This window comes from Macaca thibetana, chromosome 8, assembly GCF_024542745.1.
Source record: "Macaca thibetana thibetana isolate TM-01 chromosome 8, ASM2454274v1, whole genome shotgun sequence".
Classification (NCBI taxonomy): Eukaryota; Metazoa; Chordata; class Mammalia; order Primates; family Cercopithecidae; genus Macaca; species Macaca thibetana.
The window spans coordinates 2,296,617-2,319,098 of NC_065585.1; the positions used below are offsets into that span (position 1 = coordinate 2,296,617).

The window sequence follows — 22,482 nt, forward strand, 5'->3', positions numbered from 1 at the left end:
GGGACTCCCATCCCACCCTTGAAAACTCTGCTGTGTAACTCAGCCAAAGGAGACACCAAATCAGGCTGACTGTTCACAGTGTTACGTTGTAGGAGGTAAGTCCCACAGGCTCCCAGGCATGCAGCCCTGGTCAGCCTTCCCACATGACCAGGATATCCCACTGGAGCCTCTCTCTTTGGGACTGGTAGCACTCTACTGTTGCCTAGAACCAAGGCAAAGTTGGGCTTAAGTTGCCACCTAGTGCAGAAAAGGAGGCAGCAACCTAGCAGGAAAAAAGCAAAAGAAAAGAAACAGATAAATTACAAAGATCTCTAATAAAACATATCCAGTAAAAAGGTTAGGTGTGGTGGCTCACACCTGTAATCCCAGCACTTTGGGAGGTCAAAGTGGGAAGATCGCTTGAGCCCAGGAGTTTGAAAGCAGCTTGGGCAACACGGCAAAACCTCATCTCTACAAAATAATACAAAAATTAGCTGGACTGAACTACTCAGGAGACTGAGGTAGGAGGATCACCTGAGCCTGGAAGGTGGAGCTGCAGTGAGCCATGATCACCACTACATTCCAGCCTGGGTGACAGAGTGAGACCCTATCTTTAAACACACACACACACACACACACACACACACACACACACACAAACAAAAAAAAAACAAAGAAACAAAAAGAAGCCAGACAGAGAAGTCTGAAATAAATACATAATTCTTCTGTGCAAGGACATAAACATACATTCACAAGAAACAACAGCAAACAGGGAGCCATGACCTCCCCAACTGAACAAGGCAAGGAACCAGTAACTGACCCTAAAGAGACAGCAATATGTGAATTATCTGACCAAGAATTCAAAATAGTAGTTTTAAGGAAACTCAGTGATCTCCAAGATAACAAAGAAAAGCAATTCAGAAATTTATGAGAAATAATTAACAAAGACATTGAAATAATCTAAAAAATCAAACAGAAACCTTGGAACTCAGAGATATATTTGCTGAACTGAAAAATTCATTATAGGCTCTCAACAGCAAAATAAATGAAGCAGAGGTAAGAATCAGTGAGCCTGAAGACAGCTATTTGAAAGCATACAAAGGAGAAAAAAGAGAGAAGAATGAAAAGGAATGAAGATAACCTATAAGATACAGAAAATTACCTCTAAAGACCAAATCTAAGAATTACTGGTGTTCAAGAGAGAGTTAAGCAAGCACCAGGGGTAGGAAGCTGATCAAAAAATAGTAACAGAAAAATTTCCAAAACTTGAGGAAGAGATAAATATTCAGGTACAGGAAAGTTAGAGAACACCAAAGAGATCTGACCCAAAGAGGACTACCCTGACACATACAGTAATCCAACTCTCAAAGGTCAAGGACAAAGACAGGACCCTAAAAGTGGCAAGAGAAAATAGGCAGACACATAAAGGAGCTCCAGTTCATCTGGCAACAGAATTCTTAAAGGAAACTCTACAGACCAGGAGTGAGTGGTATGACATTTTGAAAGTGTTGAACAGAAAAAAAATCCTCAACTGTCATCCAAGAATAATATATCCAGCAAAACTGTACTTAAAATATGAAGGAGAAATAAAGTCTCTCCCAAACAAACAAAAGCTGAGAGAATTCACCACCACCACATCTGTCTTACAAGAAATGCTAAAGGGAGCTCTTCAAACGGAAAGAAAAAAACACTCATGTATAAAAAGAAAATATCTGAAAGTATAAAACCCAGGGTAAAATTAAGTACACAGACAAACCAAAATATTGCAATGCTATAATTGCAGTGTGCAACCCACTCATAACTTTAGTATGAAGCGCAGAGACGAAACTACCAAAATCAATAATAGCTACAGCAACTGATACTATAATAAAACCACAGAGTAATCCCTGAATACAGAGCGAGGGAAGGAAGAACAGATATGAATGGAGACTCCACTATGAGTGCTCAAGTACATGCCGGCAAACAAATGCTCATGAACATCTTCACTAAACAATATATTTTTTTTTATTTTTCTCTTACAACAAACCATAAATGGGCCACCTAGAAGAGCAGTGGATAAGGGTCTCTGGCTTACAAGGGAATAATGGAAAGCAACATTTCTCTGTGGAATGGGTGAAGATGGTCAGACCCTCCAAGGAGGGGTCCTCATGGCAATAGATTGCTGACTATGATAGAGGCAAAGCTCAGGAACAGTTTTGACTCCCCCAGCCTCACAGTTCCTTCTGGAAGCTCCTCTTCAATTACTTCATCGGGTAACATGTCCCTTTCAAGATTAGTAGGTCCTCCTGCATTGCAAACCATGCTATTACAACAACGAACCCAGTAGAAGCTATTAGTTTTGAAGATTTTTCTTGGGGCTTCAGGAGGCTGGTGAGCTGCATATAGAAACGTGCAGTTGAATGTACAGTTCTTATAAACAAGTAGCTCACGAGGGTTTATGCCTGAAAAAAAACAGCAGCAATGAAAATAACTGATTTCACATTTTCTGCTTGTAAATATTGAAGCACATACACCTCACATTCAACCATAATTAGCTCCATGTGCACATTCTATACCCCCAGCTGTGACAATATTGTTTAGAATACTTGACTGAGAGAGAATATCCAAGTACACTAACGGGTCTCATCACTCCAAGAACAACTACTTCTGGAGACAGTTTTCTATCTAAGCTGCCATCTTTAGGCCTCTGGCCCTCCCAAAATAATATCATGGTACCTTGTCATGTAGCTACGCGCAATGAAATGTCCTGTTCATTTTTTGTGGTAAGAATTCTACAGCTCCAGAAATCAAATGCAGACCAGAAGTCATGTTTCACTTATGGTCCAGAGATCGCACGGACCTTTAACAGAGGTGTCCATATTAATGTAGCATTATCCAGATTTTCTGCAGTTGGCAAGACCCTTTTAGGGTAAACTCCTTCCTGGGACCCTCAGCCTGGTGTTTCAGTCTCCTGAGCCCTTGGTGCCAACCTCCTCCCCAGCACAGACTTGATGCAGCATTCCAACTAGGTACATGTTATCCAATGGACAACCCCTCTGGTGAAGGTTATCGATAGCAACTAATGTGATCACGACTAATGTGATCAATAATCTTCACTACAGGGCTTGTCCAGTGGCCTCAGCTGACCAATGCTACCTGATCAAAGCTCCACCTAACACCTCCTTCAAGAATCCCTGGGTTAAATACCTTGGTCCTCATCACTACTTCCATTCCCCTTGAAGTCTATCCAGTGTTTACACAAATACTTTATTCTGGAACTTACCATAATTGATTTATCTATTCATGGATCTGGGTCTTGTCTCCTCTATAACACCAGAAACAACTGATGAATACGAACCAGTCACTTGTTTTCTGTTATTTTCCACTTAAAAAGTTTATTGGAGTTCAACATTCTACAGAAATGTGCCTGACCATAAGTCCACAACTCAGTGGATTTTCCCTAAGTGCCCACAGCCAGTACTCAGCATGTAGCACCAGACACAGAGCTGCACGACAGCCCCATGACTCTTCACTCTGCTCTTCCACACAGACACTACTGTAAGCAGCCCAGGCCAAAGATAGGAAATGTATGGGCTTCTAAACCTATAGGTTAGTTCTGTTTGGTTTTGAACTTTATGAAAGGAAATTATACATTATGTCTGATTTTGTGGATGGCTTCTTTTGCTCTATTCTGTGTTTATGAAATTTATCCCTATTGTTGCACACTGTTGTATATTGTTCATTCTCATAATTGTATAGCATTACATTGATGAACATACCACGATTTATTGTTGATGGACATTAAGGTTGTCTCTGGTTTTTGTTTACTCCAAACAATGCTGCAATGAATACTGCTATATTGTATTTGCCTTGAGGTGAGCCTGCATAAGCTTTTATTAAATTAGCTATGTACCTATTTAGAAGCGCTGAGTCTCAGTGTTTGATATGCAGCTTTAGCAGACAACGTCGAAGGGTTTTCTACACTGGGTTGAATTTATCTATAGTCTGAGGGATTGTGCACACTTCAGAACCCTGACAACACTTGGTATGATCATTTTAGGATACTGAGTCATTTCCTGTGGTGTTATCGTGTTGTGGTTTTAAGCTGCATTTCTTTCAAGAAGAATGACACTGAACAACTTTTCTTATATATGTTACACATTCAGACACCATTTTCTGGTAAATTCCCTTTAAGCCTTTTGTTTAAAATTCCACTGGATGATCAGCTTTTTATTAATTCATAGGAAGAAGTTCATTATATTATGAATACAAGTATTTTAGTAGATACATGTTTTGAAATGCTTTGTCCTCATCTGTGGCTTGCGGTTTTACTATTTCACAGGTATCTTCTTAGGAACCGAGGTTTTTAAGTTAAAGGTAAATCAACCTATCAATTTCATTCTTATGTGACTAGTACTATTTTGCTCAATTTTTAAAATTCTTAATTCCTAAAAGTCACAAATACAGCATTTTACATTTTTCTCTAAAAACTTTATTGGTTTAAAATTTACACTGAGATCTACAAACCGCCTAAAACTGCTTCTTTTGTATGGTGCAAATATTGTGTACAAATATCTAACATATCCACCACTACTTAGTGCAGAGAAGTGTCTTTACCTACTGCACTGTACAGTCAACTTTATCAGAGATCGAGAAACCAGATGTATGTGGCTTTTTCTGAATTATTTCTCTTCTAGTGTTGTATTTTTCAATCCTGACCACAGGATCCAACACCAAACTGTTTTGAATAAGAAAGCTATATGAATAATCTTGATAGTTCAAAGCACAAGTCCTCGAGCTTTTTTCTTTTTCCCCAAGACTGCTTTGGCTTTCCTAGCCCTTCATATTTTCAAAAAGCATTAGGCACCAACTTGTCAAAACACACACACACCCCTGCTGAGACTCTGACTGAAATTCTTTTGGATTTGTAGGTTAATTGGAGAAAAGATATCCTTACTTTGTTGAGTCTCATGGTCCATAAGTATAGTGTACAATTCCATGTGTTTAAGTCTTTAATGGTGTTTTAAGTCTTCAATAGGTGTTTCTGCAGTTTGAGTGTTGAAATCTTGCACAAATCCAGTTAGATTTGTGGTACTTGATTTTGTGATACTTTAAAGAGCAGCATTCCTTGGATTTCATTTTCAATCTGTTTCTTGATGTACAAAAAGACAAGTGATTTTGTAAACTGATTTTTGAATACTTATCTTGTATCCAGGATCTTTCCTAAAGGTATTTGTTATTTGAAGTTTGTTATCTCTGATGAATAGTAAGCAGTATAAATTCTTTCTTTCTGCTCTCCATGAGACTTAATCCTTCCTCTTGGCTAACTGAACTACCTAAGAACTCCAGTTCCATTGGGAATAGAAGTGGTAATGGTAGACATTTCCCTCAGAGGTTTGGAAAGGGTGTTGGATTTTATCAAAGCATTTCAGCATCTACAATAATCTCTGCCCTTTTCTTTGTTAATATGGTGAATTAAACTGATGGGTTTCAAATTGTAAACCACATTGCAATTCTGTTATTGAATCCACAAGGTAGTGGGGTTATGGAATGTGTGTGTGTGTGTGTATGTGTGTGTGTAAATGAACCTTTTATTTTAAAAATAGTTCTAGGTTTTCAGAAAAGTTGCAGAGATAGTGCAGAGTTCCTATATGCCTCATACCCACGCCCCTTGTCTCAGCACACTGCCTATGTTTCTTTCCATAGAGGTCTTTTGCTTACCATCCTGCACAGCCCCAGAAATCAGCAAATCTCCTGAAGGAAAAATGTCCCAGCATTCCAGCATTCCCAATTTCTTTGTCCTAATATCCATCAGGGTTCATTCAGGAAAATGGAGCCCTTAAAACAGTCTAGGTCTAAGTTATTAAATACAAGTGTTACAGCTGCCATGACCATGGGGAAGCCAAGAAAGGAAGTCAGTCAGGTGAGGCTGAAGATCAGAGGAACGGTCCAGAGCTAGGTCACTTACACTGGGGCAGGCTGGAACAGCCCAACTTTGCATGGCAATATCAAAGGCCATGTACCTTTATCCTCTCAAGTAAGGCTCTTGCAGAGATGTTTAAACTGCTCCATTGGAGTACCCATCATCTAGGCAGGCCAGTGGCCAAATACCTGCTGTCGTCTTAGGAATTGCTTTCAGTCAAAGGCTCAGAAGTAGAGAAGATGGGGTGGACATGAAGGAGGACAGATTGGAGTCCGCCAGTGTCCATTACCGCACAAAACCATCGTGACCTTCCAGAAGAGTGATCTCTGCTTCACCCACACCTTGCAAATCTCACTCAAGTTCCTCTTTTTGCCAACTATTACCCCGTGAGCGATTCATGGGAAAGATAGTTTTCAGACTCATTTAGAGGCAGTAATCATGCCATCAAGGTCCCCAGCAGTGGCCACTCTGGAGACAAAGCCCAGATTCTCAGCCTCCTGCCCATGTCCCAAATCAGCAGTTGGTCTGAAGAAGAGATGTGCATGAATCTCTTCTCACACTGCTATAAAGAACTGGCTGAGACTGGGCAATTTATAAAGGAAAGAGGTTTAATTGACTCACAGTTCTGCATGGCTGGGGAGGCCTCAGGAAACTTACAATCATGGCAGAAGGGGTAGCAAACACATCCCTCATATGATGGCAGGAAGAAGTGCCGGGGAAAAGGCCTTTATAAAACCATCAGATCTTGTGAGAACTCACTTACTATCATGAGAACAACATGAGGGTAACCACTCGCATGATTCAACTGCCTCCCACTAGGTCCTTCCCATGACACGTGGGGATTATGGGAGTTACAATTCGAGATGAGATATGGGTGGGAACGCAGCCAAACCACATCGAGGTGGTAATCAGGGGATTGTTTTTGTGCAAAGCTTAGAACACAGAATGACATGTGAAGTTGCAAGCACAACCACAGAAACTGGGGACAAAACGGCTAGAAGACAGGGCTCCAGGCAAGGCCTCCACCTGTACACCATGATGTACACTGGCTGCACCCTCCCTGCTTGCTCCATTGGTCACTGGGCCTCTGGCCATACATCTTCATCTTCTGCAGGTTAGTGCCCTGGGGAGACGGGGCACCTTCCTCAGAGCGCCAGAGGGCTCTGAGGAAGAAGCAAGAGTATCCTGGAAGTGCAGGCTCTGCCCTGACCTCATGCTTGGCCTTCCCATCTGTGTGTGGTAGGCATTTCTCTGAGGGCAGTCCATGGCCCATCCACTGCTTTGACCTGCCGAGCTGGAAGCACTCTCTAGACTACCAGAAATTGAAAGGCCAGTGAGGACTCGCCCAGGCAGCATGGGGTGTCAACACACACAACCAGGGACAGTAGAGGCTCTGAGGTCCGGCAATGCTCTTACCCTCTGGAGACACTGCAGATGTGTGGACAGATTGTACCACTTTGCAGAGTACCTAGCTCTACAAGACGATGCATGCTGGCCTATCATGAGGCTGAGACCAAGGCCTATGGAGACGCACTCAAGATGGGAAGACATGAGGGAAGGGGAAACAGCTGGGTTCAGAGAAGAAAGCAGACTGGCCCTGCCCCAGAGACTATCCAGGTAGGAGACTAATCTACAATGTGTCAGAATGACAAAAAGGTACTTACGGATGGAGATTGTCATACAGCGCCTAACATGATACGGACATGTTCTAATTTCGGGACAGTTGAAGTCATTTATGACCGCACAGTCATGGCATCTCAAACTATAGGTCCCTGAGAGGGGAGAGAGCAGGCTTCAGGCTTCTGCTCCACCACGACTTTTCCACCCATTACCAGCTCACTCTACCCTCCCTCAATGGCCAGCCCTTCCCCTCTGCTTCCAAGGACTTCTCCTAGCCTGCGCAGCTCAGCTCTCTATGCAGTCTGAGTGTCGCCCAGGCTAGCTCCTGGAAGGCAGGCCAGGCACAAGGAGAGCTTTCCCTGCTCTCCAACACAGGCTCCAGGAAGCACCACTGGTGGTCACATACAGGATTGCTATGCTCTGCAGACCTGGCCCACCTCACCAAGGAAGACTGGATACTCACAGGGGTCCAGATTCCTCCTGGATTTCCCTGGACACAACCCCTCCTGCCTGGCCCTGATGGGGAAGGGCCACATCAAGGTTCCCCTTTGGTTCCCGGTCAGCTGCTCTTCCATCCTAACCCTCTCCTTGCTCATGACTACTCCTGGACTGCCCTAGTGCCCAGCCCTGATTACACAGCAAACGTAGGCCCCAGCTGGCTGAGACGTGCTCCACGTTGCAGCCAATCATTCCAGTTACCCCCAGCAGCCCCAGGTGAATTCTCGTCCTCTCCGGGACAGTGAGAGGGAATGATACTTACACTGAGCACCAACGGTAACATTGGCTGCCACCAGTGGGAGCCCCACGGCTAGGAGTAAGGCAAAGCGGAGCATCACTTCATGCAGGAGCCTGGACCTGAAGGTAAGAAGACCCAGACAACACATTAGTGAGCCATGGCTCCTTGGCCAGCTCTATGTCCCTGGCGTCAGTGGTCTCATGAGTCTCCCTGACTCTGCCCACCTGAATGCCTCCCCCACTGGGCCAGCAGCTCCTTGGGTAAGGCACTGGGGTCGGGCAGGTCTGACCCACACACAAGTCTTTGCCAGGCCTGTGCCCTCACCTCAGACAAACTTGCCGTCACTCCTCGAGCCAGGGAGGTCCTGGGGCTGCTTCATGTGGCAGCTCACCTAAGGGTCCCCATGCTTCAAAATATTTCTCTGTATCTACTGGTTGATTCTGAACCTCAAAAGCGACTTGTGAAATGTTCTCAAATACTGCCCATTGACGCGCTTTCTGCTCTCACATGCAACTCAGCAACATGAGAGCTGAGGTGACTACAGGTGGGGAGCGAGGACAAAACATGCCAGAAGCCCAACTTGAAGGCATCCTCAGTGGCATTACGAGAGAACTCCCCTCCCAAAATCTAGTCTTCTTCCACCCTGGGCATCACCGAGCCATCAGTTAATTACTGGCAAGGGGAGGATCTGGGGCACCTCACACCTGAGTCCTGATGCCAGCACTGTGGGCTCAGAAACATCCCCCAGGTCACCAATCAGTTGCCACAACTGAGACATTTTCTCGCAGGGACACAACTGCACCCTTATTCCTGCAAATGCACTGTCTCCATCCCCTACCTGCCTTCAGCAGCCTGACTCAAGGGGGAAGCTCCATCTCCCTGATTCGGAGCAGGTCAGTCCTCAGTGCTCAGTGGGGCAACTCCCTGGGCACAGTTGCTGACGGCTGCTGACTCCCCTCATTCTGAGGCCCCACCTGGAGGGGGTCAGAGCCTAATGTGTAGCTCCCCCCACCGCAGGAGCAGCTGGGGCCACAGAACCAGAAGCTGACTGTGCAACAAGAAGCCACACCCAGGGATAGGGATGATCAGGATCCAGTACCCACTTTGCCCCACCCTGTGTACTAAGTCCAGCTCCAGTGGGGAAGGCTGAGATTCAAAATGCCCCTAGCCCTAGGTCATCAAGTTTGGGAAGAAAGATGGGTTGGTACCTCTGGGATGCAGGAGACCAAGACTGAGGGCCTGTCAGTGTCCACCCTTGGAAGGGGCTCCTGACTCGCCTGGCCAGTCAGCCTCCCTAGGTGGATCTCCCACCCACCCCATGCCCATTCCCCTGAGACCCAGCAGCCCTGTCTCTACTCTGTCCTGCCTGCTCTCCCTGGATGCCTCCTTTACTCATTCAACACTTGCTCCCAAAGCTGGGCTCAAGGGCACCTACTGACGCAGAGCATGTACACTGAGGCTGTCTTCCTCCATGAGGGCACAGCAGACATTCTGAACACCCTTCCACTGTCAATGCCCAGAGCACATGCAGGAAAACTCACATTAGATGTGTTCACTGATTTCCAGCTGGATCTTGGGGCAGATGGGAAAATACCCAAGAGCTACAATGCAACACTAGAAGAAACCGAGCTGGAAAGTCCACAGTAACAGTATGATTTCCTGGGGCACAGGTTGACACCCAGAGCCCAGAGCTTTAGGATTTTGTAGTTGAACAGGTTCTGGAGACAGAGCCAGGACCAAGGTGAGTGGGAAATGAGAGCTTGGATTACTTCACAGAGCACGGATCCTCAAGACCAAAAGTGTCAGAGAAGCAGAGTGGGCTAGAAAATGTGGATCGTCATCATCAGCAAACAGAGACCCTGGCAACTTTGGGCCTCATCTTCCAGAGGATGCATGAAAACAGTGTGTTTCCTGGGAATTCCTTACCCAGAGACTTTCTCAACAGTCAGGCTGGAGTTAGAACATATATGACTGTGTGATTGCAAACCCCAGACAGAAAAACCACTTGCAAGTGGCCATGAGTCATCCTCATCCTGGGAAGCCAACAGAAACCATCACTGGAGGGGGACATACCCTCCACTCAGACCCCCAGCCTCCGGTTGACTAATGACAAATACAAATGTGCCACAGACAACCAGAGGCACAGAAGTGATTAAGCCCCCAGGAGCAACAGCAGAAGAAACAAAACCCAAGTTAGACTCCCAAGGAATTCCCATATAGGAATGATTGGATGCCAATGTAAACACACAGGCTTAAAAAGTCAGGAAAAAATCATGTCACTTCCACTTCTACATGGGATGCAGTAGGTTGTGGCTACTCAGAATGTGACAACTGGGCAAATCAATCCACAGAGTTAAAAGTCACATTTGAGAGGCCCTTGGACAGATATGGAAGCACTAAGGCTAACGTAAACCGAAATTCCAAAGAGGGCAAGCCCTTCCCAGGGTACCCTTTGTCATTCCAGATACATTTGTCAGTTTGGGCACCAGCTGAAAGCCAGGCTGGCTACAGGCAGGGACTCCAGTAGGGAATGCAAACCAGAGTGCTTGGCTCACAGTCTTGGCTTACAGGGGACCAAAGTGGCCCAGAATCTCCAGGTACCCTAAAGATCAAGCCAGTTTTCCCATGGAAGGGCCTCCAAGTGCCATGGTGGGAGGGACCCTGGGGAGTCAGAAAAGGCCAAGTAGAATCCCCCCTAGTGTGGCAGATCCCAGGAGACAAAGTGCCCCTAGAAGGAGCCTGCCACAGTCACACCACTGGTCTCCATCATAAGCCAGTGGCCCGGGAGGAACAGGTGTGTGGGATGAGGTTCAAGGGGAAAGTCAAAGCCTAGAAAGGGACACCTGTCTGAGCTGAGGATTCGGTGTGAAAGCTGACCATACTAATTGGGTCATCCTTGTCACACCCAGCTAAATTAGAGTGCTGGGTGGGGAGACCATTCAGCACTCAAGGTAGAAAACATTGCTCCAAGAATGTACTTCTCTGAGGCCTGGCTGCTGAAACTGCCTGCGGTAACCTGAAATCAGTTTTATCTGATGGCTACTGAGACCACCTGCTGCAACTCTAAGCCTTGGTTCACCCACTGCTGTCATTCATTCACTCATCAACCAGAGCTTGCCAGCTCCCCAAAATCCTACTAGTGCCAATGAAATTCAGACAGCAGACAGCAATATGTACTATTTCTCTTCTTTATAAAAAAGAGGCACAGTTTCTCTCTCTCTCTTTTTTTTTTTTTTTTTTTTTTTGGAGTCGCGCTCTGTCATGCAGGTTGGAGTGCAATGGCGTGATCTTGGCTCACTACAACCTCCACCTCCCGGGTTGCCACACTCTGTGGGAGAAGGGGAAGGACACCGCTCAAGATGGCTTCAGTTAGGGTTAGAGACAGGGCCGGCTCCAGAGGTGGCCAGGGTCAGGTTGAAGCTGCAAGATCCCAACTGGCCTCCACCTTTGAGCAAGCCAGTAGGCCGGGCCTTCCCACAGGCTCCTGGAGAGAGGAGAGGGTGCACATCCCCAGTAGTAACATGCAACCATCTCCAATCTTTCCAGCTATTTTGTACACAGTGCAAGACATTCAATAAAAACATCAGAGGATATTTACGAATCAGGAATAAATTATTGCTAATCAATAAAACAACAATAGAAATAAACCCACACTTCACTCAAATGTTGACATTAGCATACAAGTGCTTTAAAAATTCTAATGAGAGCATGAAAGAGAAAAAGATTACAAAATTGATTACTAAACTGATTTTTTAAAGATGAAAAATATTTAAAAATAACTGGATGTGTAAGAGGCAGAAATAAGGGACTATAGTGTGAATTATTTCTATACCACCATACTTCTGACCCTAAATATGTGAGTTTTTACACACAAACCAGTTCTCCAACTCTCTGGACACTAAGTGACTGTCCAACATTTCAATTGAATTCTGACACTGCCTTGGGTAGGGCAGACCCCACAGGTGAAGGGCTCAGTCCCACCCTATTGCCCCCACTTCAGATGCCAATCACAAGTCTGGGCCACCTGTACTTCTGACTGCTCAGTTATAAATCAAGGGTTTCCAAGACCTCCTCCTCCTAGATAATTTGCTAGAACTGTTCACAGAGCAGAAGAAAACAGTTTATTTACTATTACCAGTTTATTACAAAGGTGACAACTCAGGAACCATCAAAGAGATGCATGGGGCAAATACAAGGTAAGCTTAAGATGGCTTCAGACAAAAAGAGTTGGAATATTTTATTACCAGCACACCCACTACAAGAAATATCGACTTTATAACATATATAGAAATAAAATATATGACAATATCCCAAAGCAAAGGAGGCTGTAGAACTGAAAGGCAGAAACAGTTATGTCAGCGTTGGCGAGCGCAGGCTTCCAGGCAAAAAACATTGCAAGAGGTAACAAGGACCGATACTTCAGAGCCGAATGCAGTTTCGGACACTCAGAGTCCATTTTCTGACTATGGTGGCATTAAGCAATAAACCACCCCTAGAAGGATTAACTGGAAAATCCTCATCTGTCTGGAAATTAAGAACACACTTCCAAATAAGAAATGGACCCCCAAATCCTTCTCAATAGAAGTCAAGAATATTTTGGGCCAAGTAATAATAAAGAATGAAAAATAGAAACCTGGCAGAAGCAGCCCGAAGGGACACGGAAGGAAAAGCAGGGCTCCATCAGAAAAGGAAGAAAGACTGGAAGCGAAGTCCTCCTTCTCTCCTTCGAAAGCAAGGAGCCAGAAAAGAACGAGGAGCAGAACGTGGAAAGGGCTGCGGTCCCGTGACCCCCGCCTTGGGGAATCACAGTCAGTGTGGGGGTGGAGCGGCCCCCGGGACACCCCGAGGGAGAGGGCTCACGAACTGAATGGGGCCCCCACCCCCAGACTCTCGAGGGAAGCTGAGCTCCAAGGGGAGGGGGATCCTGGGACCCCTGAGGGAAGTGGAGTTGGGGTGCTGGCATCTCCCTGGGACCCCTGAGCACAGTTGGGGGGCCTCCCTGGGACCCTGATGGGAGTGGAGTTCGAGGGGTGCCCCGGGACCCTGACGGGAGTGGAGTTGGGGGTCTCCCTGGTACCCCTGAGAGAAGCTGAGTTTGGGGGGTCTCCCCGGGACCCTGAGGGGAGTGGAGTTCGGGGGGTCCCCCGGGACCCTGACGGGAGTGGAGCTGGGAGTCCCCCCGGAACCCCTGAGAGTAGCTGATTTCGGGGGGTCTCCCTGGGACTGTGACAGGAGTGGAGCAGGGAGTCCTCCTGGTACCCCTGAGAGTAGCTGGGTTCGGGGGGTCCCCCTGGGACCTTGACGGGAGTGGAGTCAGGGGTACCCCGGTACCCCTGAGAGTAGCTGGGTTTGGGGGTCTCCCTGGGACCCTGACGGGAGTGGAGTTGGGGGTCCCCCGGTACCCCTGAGAGTAGCTGGGTTTGGGGGTCTCCCTGGGACCCTGACGGGAGTGGAGTTGGGGGTCCCCCGGTACCCCTGAGAGAAGCTGGGTTTGGGGGTCTCCCTGGGACCCTGAGGGGAGTGGAGTTGGGGGTCCCCCGGTACCCCTGAGAGAAGCTGGGTTCTGGGGTCCCCCGGGACTCTGAGGGGGTGGAGTTCCCAGGGGGTGGGGCGCCCCATCCAGGAAGCGCGGGGCACCCCCAGGCGGCGTCCGCGCGGCCCCAGCAGCTGCGGAGGAGGCTCCCGGCCGGGCTGCCTCCGCTGGGCCCCCGGGCAGACTCCAGTCTCACTGGGTCCGGACCCGCCTCAGAAACTGACCTGTGTCCCTCGGGGCCTGCCCTGTGCGTGACCGCCGCCTCCAGCCAGCCGCGCCTCCGCCGCCGGCCGCCCCACCCCCTTTCTGGAACTTTCCGGGCCCTCCGCGGCCGCACAGCTCCGCCCTCCCGCCGGACCCTCGAAGCCCCGTCCCCAGGCTCCAGGCCTCCAGCCCATCCTCCCGTGTTCGAAGCCTGGCGGGGTCCCCCGGGGGCTCCGGTGAAAACATTTCACACAGAAATCTGCACGCCCGGGCTCCATCCACACTCCCTTCGGGAAAGCCACGGGGAATGTTCTAGAAGCCACGCCCCTGGCTGCTGGAGAAGCGGGACAGCAGCCACCCTTGGCAGCCTGTAGGCACCACCCAGGCCCACGCCGCCCTCAAGGTCCCAGTCCACCCACCGCATTCCTGGACCCTCCCTCTAGGTGGTCCTGCCACCACCATAACCCCTGGGGACCCCGGGAGCCCCTCCGCTGGGGGCTCAGGGTGGGACCCCGTCGCCTCTGGAGCTGGTCCTGTCCCTAACCCTGACCGAAGCCAGCTGAGCGGTGCCCTTGCCCTTCAGCCCCGCCAGCGCCCACCTGTCCAGAGGTTTCAAGGGGGCACCTGCCTGGCTGTCGCTTGAGCTCCTGCCATTTTGCCTTCAAGCTGTGTGTGGCCAGTGACCGCTGGCTTCACCCGAGCATCTCCTACACGGTGTGACTTGTCTCTTGTCGAAGTCACACAAAATAGATGAATTTCTGAAATTGAAATGTTTTATTTGGGAGAAAATAACTGCAATTAGGGGCATGGGGGCAGACTGGCTGGCCTTCAGTATGTCCCAAGAACAAAGAAAAGGCTTTTGTAAATTCGCGGTGGCTCACGCCTGTAATCTCAGCACTTTGTGAGGCTGAGGCGGGCAGATCACTCGAGGTCAGGCGTTCAAGACCAGAATGGTCAACATAGTGAAACCCCGTCTCTACTAAAAATACAGAAATTAGCTGGGCGTGGTGGTGCATGCCTGTGTCCCAGCTACTCAGGAGGCTGAGGCAGGAGAACTGCTTGAACCCGGGAGGTGGGGGTTGTAGTGAGCGGAGATCACGCCGTTGCACTCCAACCTGCACAACAGAGCAGGACTCCGTCAAAAAAAAAAAAAAAAAAGAGAGAGAGAGAGAGAGAAACTATGTCTCTTTTTTATAAAGAAGAAGAGAAACAGTACATATTGCTCTCTGAGTTTCATTGGCACTAGTAGGATTGGGGAGCTGGCAATCTCTGGTTGATGAGTGAATGAATGACAGCAGTGGGTAAACAGAGGCTCAGAGTTGCAGCAGGTGGTCTCAGTAGCCAGGCCTCAGAGAAGTACATTCTTGGAGCAACGTTTTCTACCCTGAGTACTTAATGGTCTCCCCACCCGGCACTCTAATTTAGTTGGGTGTGACAAGGGTGACCCAATATGTTTGGTCCCTCACACCGGTCACACTGAATCCTCAGCTCAGACGGTTTTCCCATGCTAGGCTTTGACTTTCCCCTTGAACCCATCCCACACACCTGTTCCTCCCGGGCCACTGGCTTATGATGGAGACCAGTGGTGTGACTGCAGCAGGCTCCTTCTAGGGGCACTTTGTCTCCTGGGATCTGCCACACTTTTCGCCCTTTTCGGAATTTCAGTTCATGCAGGCCTTGGCGAGTTCATGTCTGTCCAAAGGCCTTTCAAATGTGACTTTTAACTCTGTGGATTGATCTCCCTCCCTTCTCAGATCCACTCAGGCCTGGCCAGCAGGATCATTATATGCTGAATGTCCATACCTGGCAATCCTAAAAAGTTCTGCATTCTACTGTCAGCCCATGTCACTCACCCACATCATGGCAAAAGCCCTGAGAGTCCTACACCAGGAGTGAGGGAATAGATACTGGTCCTCCAGAAATTTCCTTCAGATTCAATACCTTTAACCAAGAGACTCATCCACCACCCCACCCTTGGCCCACTTCCAGTATTCCCCAGTTGAAATTACGATCCATACTTGCAGTTTAGTTCCTCCAGGCTGGCACATATAGTAAAGATCTGACCCTTTGAGGCCTGTGTTGGGGCTATAGAGGCCCCCTACCCTGCAGAGGTGGGTGCTGTGGCAGCTTTGGGGCCCCTGACACATCTCCCTCTTCCATCTCCTTCTTTAGGAGCCGTGTCAACATCCTCATCCAGTTAGGTGAGTTGCCCTCTCCTGCCTCCTTATTTCCCCCATAGCTTCAGGTTTATCTAGAGGTGGGAAGCTTTCTCCCACCGTCTGGTCCATGTGCATAGTTGTTGGCTGTCTGACTGCCAGTGGTGACTGATGGCTGCCTCCTGAAGAGCTGCCATGACCAGGAACCTCCAGCCGTGCACATCTGCCACCATCTGGAACAATGGACCTGACTTGGTCATCATAAACCCGGCCTTGGATTCCCATAATTGGGGCATGACCAGTGATTCTGGGGCTGTTCCATTCAGCGGTGAGCAGGGTGTGGCGCGGAGCCAGCCGGTGGGCCCCTTGCCTTCACTCCATGCAACAGGCAGTCATCATGTCATCCTGAAGGGTCACTCCAAATAGTTGGCAACCGATGCCAGTGAACCCCCACATGGGGACTTAGCTTGGAAGGGTTCTTGTCTTCACCCAGGAAAGAATTCAAGAGTGAGCTGACAGTGAAAGAAAGTTTCCTAAAGCAACAGTGTACAGTGAAGTGGATAGTAAAACTTATAAATTATAAATCCCTAGAAAGACTGATCATGACTAAGAAGACACAAATTATCAACAGCAGGAATTAAAAAGGTGACATCTCGAAATTTAAAAACATAGAAAGATAACATCTAAGGCTAGGCAAAAAGTTCTTAAAGTTACACTGAAAACCAAATCCATAAACGGAGCAATTGATAAACTGGACTTCACCAAAGTTAAAAGTTTTACTTCGCTATTGACTCTGTTATTAGGATGAAAAGAACAGCTACAGACTAGAAGAAAATATTTACAAGCCACAATCTGACAAAGAAGGTTTATCTAAAACATATAAAGAACTCTTAAAACTCCACAGTAAAAAAAAAAAAAAAAAAAAAAATCAATGAAAATATGGGCCAGCCATATAAATGGGCATTTCATCAGCAAGCAGATATGGGTGGCAAATAAGCACGTTAAAAAATATTCAACATCCTTGTCCTTCATAAAATGCAAATTTAAGCCACAATGAGATATTGCTACATACCTATGAGAATGGCTAGAATAATAAATAGTGACCACACCAAATCCTGAAAAGGATGCAGAGTAACTGGATCACTCATACACAGCTGGTGAAAATTTAAAATGGTACAGCCACTGTGGAAAACAGTTTGAAGGTTTCTTATAAAAATGAATACACAACTACCATACATTTCATAACCCAAGCTGCACCAGACATTTGGAGAAAGCAGAAACTGGAATCCTACCCCAAGACACCTCAGGTGACATGGATAGCAGAGGTCTTTAAGGTTTTTAACAGTAAGGACCAGGCAGACAAGGAAAAAAAGGATGAGAGAATGAAAAAGAAGGCAAAAGTTTTGGCTGCTATAATTACAGGTCTGCCTCAAGGTGACCCTAGGCAACAGAAACACTCCAGACAAGGGATGACCAGACCTCAACAAGCAGCAATAGGATTGAGGCACAATCAATGTGCTTATTATAAGAAGGAGGGGCACTGGAAAAGGGACTGTTCATTCCATCCTGTGAAGTCATGACAGAATCTCCCCAACCCACTCCTCTTGATGCTAGACTCTTGCATGAAAAGGCCACCCCCTCTGCTGGATGTAGCCCAAGTGCTCTCCCAGTTGCAGTCTTGAAGCATTCTGTCGGCATCACCACTGCAAAGCCTCAGGTCACTCTCAATGTGGCAGGCAGGAAACTTAAATAACTATTGGATACTGGGACCATCTACTCTGTCCTGACCTAACCTGTGGGACCTCTGCAATGCCAACTGTATGGTGATGGGAGTAGATGGCCAGGAGAAGGTAAAATGATTTGCCTTTCCTTTGACTTGTGAAATTGGATTTAAGGGTGCTACTCATTCTTTCCTATATGTCCCTGAGTGTCCCCTTCCTTTAATAGGTCATGATTTATTATCCAACCTGGGAGCCTCAGTTTCCCTCCAGGGGAATGCAATATAAATCTCAGTATCTCTGAGAAGAGAATCCATTTACTGGCCCTTTTGGCTCCCAGCGGTCAGAAGTTGCCTCCTGTCCTGGAAGAGATGTTATCTCAAGTGGCAAAGTTTATATGGGATGCCAGTACTCTGAGACAAGCCATCACTGCAGAGCCTATTAAGATAAAACTTAAGCCAAGCATACCCTACCCATGCAAGCCCCAATACCCTTTGAGGACAGAAGACCTGCAGGGAATACAGCTCCTTCTGGGAAAATTCCTACAGCATAGGCCTATTCAGCCCTGCCAGTTACCTTGTAATACCCCAGTGCTGCTTGTGGAGAGATCAAAAGGGGAGTACTGGTTTATTCAAGACCTTAGGGCAGTGAATGACTCAGTTGTTCCCAGTCATCCTATAGTTCCCAATCTATCCACACTCCTCTCTCAGATCCCTGGGCACACTCAGTTTTACGTGGTGCTGGATCTAGAGGACACTTTCTGTTGTATTCCATTGAATCCCAAATTCTCCTCCATGTTTGCCTTTGAATGGAAGTATCCAGAGACCCAGTACACTTCCCAATAAACCTGGACAGTGCTACCCCAGGGGTTTCAGGGTAATGCAATATAAGTCTCAGTACCTCTAGAGAAGGGAATCCATGTACTGACCCTTTTGGCTCCCCTTAAAGGCCCGGATCTCCCAGACACAGGTTTAACACCGAGGGTTCATACTTATCCCAGAAACCAGGATACTTGCCCCAGACTGAAGGCAGGCCATCGTTTCACCACCAGTCCCTGGTAGTAGAAGACAGCTGCATGGATTTCTGCGGATAACTGGTTTCTGCCCGGTTTAGATCCTAAACTTTGGCCTCATGCTTAAACCCACTCAAGTGTGGAGAAAAACAACCATCCCACTGGGTAGAAGCCTGTCAGCAAGTATATGAAACCCTAAAATCTGAGTTAGGAAGGCCTCTGCCCTAGGACTCCCAGATTTGTAGAAGCCGTTCTTCCTATCTGTATATGAGAGGTTCAGGCCAGCCCTGGATGTCCTAATTCAGAATCTGGAGTCCATCCAATGGCCAGTAGTTACTTTTCAAAGCAATGAGACCCAGTAGCCCAGGGGAGGCCCAGCCGACTTAGGGCAGTGGTGGCCACCAGCCTCCTGGTCAGAGAGGCCTCTCAACTCACATGAGGCCAAGTCCTTCAGGTTGACACTCCTCACCAAGTCCCGAATGTGTTAGAAATAAAAGAGCACCACTGGCTGGGGAAGCCCAACTTTATAGCAGGCCCTGCTGCTAGACACCCTCGACTGAACCTTAAAGGTGTGTTAGACCTTGAATCCTGCCGCCCCAGTTCCCTCACCCACTTCGGAGACACAAACACACTTGTGTGGACACTTTAGACCAGACTTATTCTAGCCAAATGGACCTGCAGGACTCCCGTTAGAAAATCCAGACAAAGAATTGTTTATATCTGAGAGCAGCTGTGTAGAAAATGGAGTCCGGAAGGCAAGCTATGCTGCTTTTGGCCTGAACCACATTGTAGAAGCAAAAGCCCTTGCCCCAAGCACTTCCACTCGGGAAGCAGAGCTCAGAGCCCTAGTCAGGGCTCTTTAACTCAGGGAAGGAAAAAGACTTAATGTATATCTTGCCTCTGAGTATGGGTTCCTAGTGCTCCATGCTCATGCAGCTGTGTGGAAAGAGAGGAGATTGTGGAGTGCTAGGAGCTCCCCCACAAAACATAACAAAGTGATTCTGTCCCTTCTTGAGGCAGTTCAGCTCCCTGCCCAGGTAGCTGTCACGCACCGTGAAGGGCCCCAGCAGGCAGTTCTTTAACCAGCCGAGGAGACAGCTGAGCTGGTGAAGCTGCCAAACAGACGGCTCAGACAGAGTGGCTTGGCTCCTTGGCTCCTGTAACCCATGTTCCTACTATAGGAAGGAGGGGCACTGGGAAAGGGACTGCTCATACCTTCCTGGGAAGCCAGGCCAGAACAAATCTACCCAACCCGCTCCTCTTGTTACTAGCCTCTTCCTAGCCATTTTCTTCTAGACAAAGATTTAAATCAGGCTGTAAAATACATCATTCACTTGGGACAAGTTCAGCAGGCAATCTCCCGATATGATAATCAGATGTGACCTCAGCCAGGTCATGGAGTTTCAGATCATTTCCCTGCTAGCCCAAGTGCACATGTCCTACTCAAGACATGGCGAGAAGGAAGCCCAGAGGCTCAGTTCACTGAGAAATGAAAGGGTCCATACCAGGTTTCCTTGGCCACTCCAATAGCTATACGGTTGGAAGGACTTGTCTCTAGAATAAAATCTTTTGCTTCCAATGGACAACAGGCCTGCTTGGAGAAAACAGTCTACTCCTGTAAACCTGTAGAGGATCTCAAGTATTTGTTCAGGAAGCTGCCTCTGGAAGACAGCAATGGTTAAGTAACATCCTTATATGAATGATATATACCATATATAAATGATATATGCCAGGGGATATGCAGACCATCATCAGGACCCTGGCTTGCTGCTCGCCAACTGCACAATTCGTAACCTGAACCTCACCATTCTCAGTGACACCAGGGGACATTCGAATTTGTGCTCCTCTTGGAACTGTTTTCCCTTGAGGCCACCCTAATAACCTCCTGTGGTCCACTGCCTGCTTTCCCTATACTTTTCCTCTGTTGGCTCAGGCCTATTCTTGCAGAGACAATGTATGATTCACAGATGAATGTGCCTTGGGATCGATGAGGATAAATGGAGTAACCACAACTGCACCCCCCAACATCAGGCCTCTGTCTAAGGAAGGCAAGGCCTTGGCGTGGTGCCAGCAGGAATAGGCCTGACTATTGGCCTAGCAGCCCCTTGGAGAGACCTGACATGACAGATTGGTCATGTAGTGGACCAGACTGGGCAGGCTCTAGAAGGTGTGAAGCCCTCCCTCAATTCTCTCAAAACGTGGTGTTGGATAACCATTGGCCCCCCTCAATTCTCTCAAAACGTGGTGTTGGATAACCATTGGCCCTGGGTTACCTACCGGCAGAACAAGGAGGTGTATGCATAGTCACGAACACCTCCTGCTGTGCTTAGATAAATACTACAGGGCAGGCCAGGCGCGGTGGCTCAAGCCTGTAATCCCAGCACTTTGGGAGGCCGAGGCGGGCGGATCACAAGGTCAGGAGATCGAGACCACAGTGAAACCCCGTCTCTACTAAAAAAAAAAAATACAAAAAATTAGCCGGGCGCGGTGGCGGGCGCCTGTAGTCCCAGCTACTCAGGAGGCTGAGGCAGGAGAATGGTGGGAACCCGGGAGGCGGAGCTTGCAGTGAGCCGAGATCGCGCCACTGCACTCCAGCCTGGGCAACAGCGTGAGACTCCGTCTCAAAAAAAAAAAAAAAATACTACAGGGCAAGCAGAGGTGAACATCCAAGCAATCTACAACCAGACAACGGGGCCCAGCAGAGGAGTCAGTTCCAACTGCTGCCTCAGCACCTCTCTCTCTCTACAAGCTGGTTTCTTCCTTCCTTAGGACCATCAGCAGTTATCCTTCTTTTGATTTTTGGACCATGCTTGTTTAACTTCCTGGGAAACCTTTTGTGTTCTAGATTGCAACAACTTTCCTGACCGTGCATGCTTCCAGTGTGTTCCAGAAGCCCTCAGCCCTAGCACATCGACCCCTTAAGCTGCAGGAGAGTTCCTTTCCTCTCAGATAAAGGTAAAGGTGTAGGAATGACACTCGCCTTCAGCAGGAAGTAGCTCCAGAAGAAGAGACATTTACCCAAAATCCCTTAAGATGAAGATGAAATCTCTCAGGGGGAATGAAGCAGGTTGGCTGACTTCCTGTGGTGACCTGGTCTAAGGGAGAAGAACAAAGCCCCTTACTCAAGCTCTAGCTCACCTGACTTTCAGTCAATCAGCCCCCTGAAGTAGGGGGCTAGGGACTTACCTGAAGCCCTGCATGTGTAGTTAGACTTAAATTCCAACCTGGAGTTACCCCTTCCTCATTTTAATGCTAAAAATCACACCCGGAGGTGGAGATTTAAATTGCTAATGCCACATGCCATGTATGAAAAAGCCACTGCATCAGTGCCAGACAAACACCCCCTCTACACACCCTGACGCCCACCTACCTTGCTGGGAGAAAATGGAATCCAGGCCAAGAGCAAACCCCAGCCAAAGATGTGCAGCCTCCAACCAGGCACGGGCATGAGGTAGCCAGGCAGGGGCGTGGAGGGTGACTGCTGGCATGGTTTTATTAGATCTGCATGAGTATTGCCAAGGTTGGCTGCCCAGGGCCCCTGTCGTAAGGAGGATGACGGTGACCTGGACGGCAACCAAAGACCTCACACTGGGAGAGCACAGCCAGGCTTAGGAGCAGGATT

At 47.9% G+C, this 22,482-nt stretch overlaps 2 protein-coding genes across 2 annotated transcripts in view; one reads left to right on the forward strand and one right to left on the reverse strand.

Annotated features, from left to right (window-relative positions):
* JRK (Jrk helix-turn-helix protein) overlaps positions 1-22,482 on the forward strand; it is a 387,231-nt gene that overhangs the window by 171,147 nt on the left and 193,602 nt on the right. The window lies entirely within an intron of this gene.
* On the reverse strand, positions 1,961-14,059 carry GML (glycosylphosphatidylinositol anchored molecule like). The gene is made up of 4 exons (XM_050801063.1): positions 13,995-14,059; positions 8,262-8,356; positions 7,546-7,653; positions 1,961-2,420 (listed from the first exon to the last, which is right to left on the reverse strand). The coding sequence occupies exons 2-4, from the start codon at positions 8,332-8,334 to the stop codon at positions 2,125-2,127; spliced, it is 477 nt and encodes a 158-aa protein (XP_050657020.1). The 5' UTR covers positions 8,335-8,356; positions 13,995-14,059; the 3' UTR covers positions 1,961-2,124.

Excerpts from the sequence above, each read along its gene's own strand:
- GML (XM_050801063.1), bottom strand. The coding sequence starts at position 8,334 with ATGCTCCGCTTTGCCTTACTCCTAGCCGTGGGGCTCCCACTGGTGGCA. Across the intron at positions 7,654-8,261 it reads TGTTACCGTTGGTGCTCAGT|GGACCTATAGTTTGAGATGC; the intron begins GTAAGTATCATT and ends CTCCCCTCTCAG. Across the intron at positions 2,421-7,545 it reads CTGTATGACAATCTCCATCC|GCATAAACCCTCGTGAGCTA; the intron begins GTAAGTACCTTT and ends GTTTTTTTTCAG.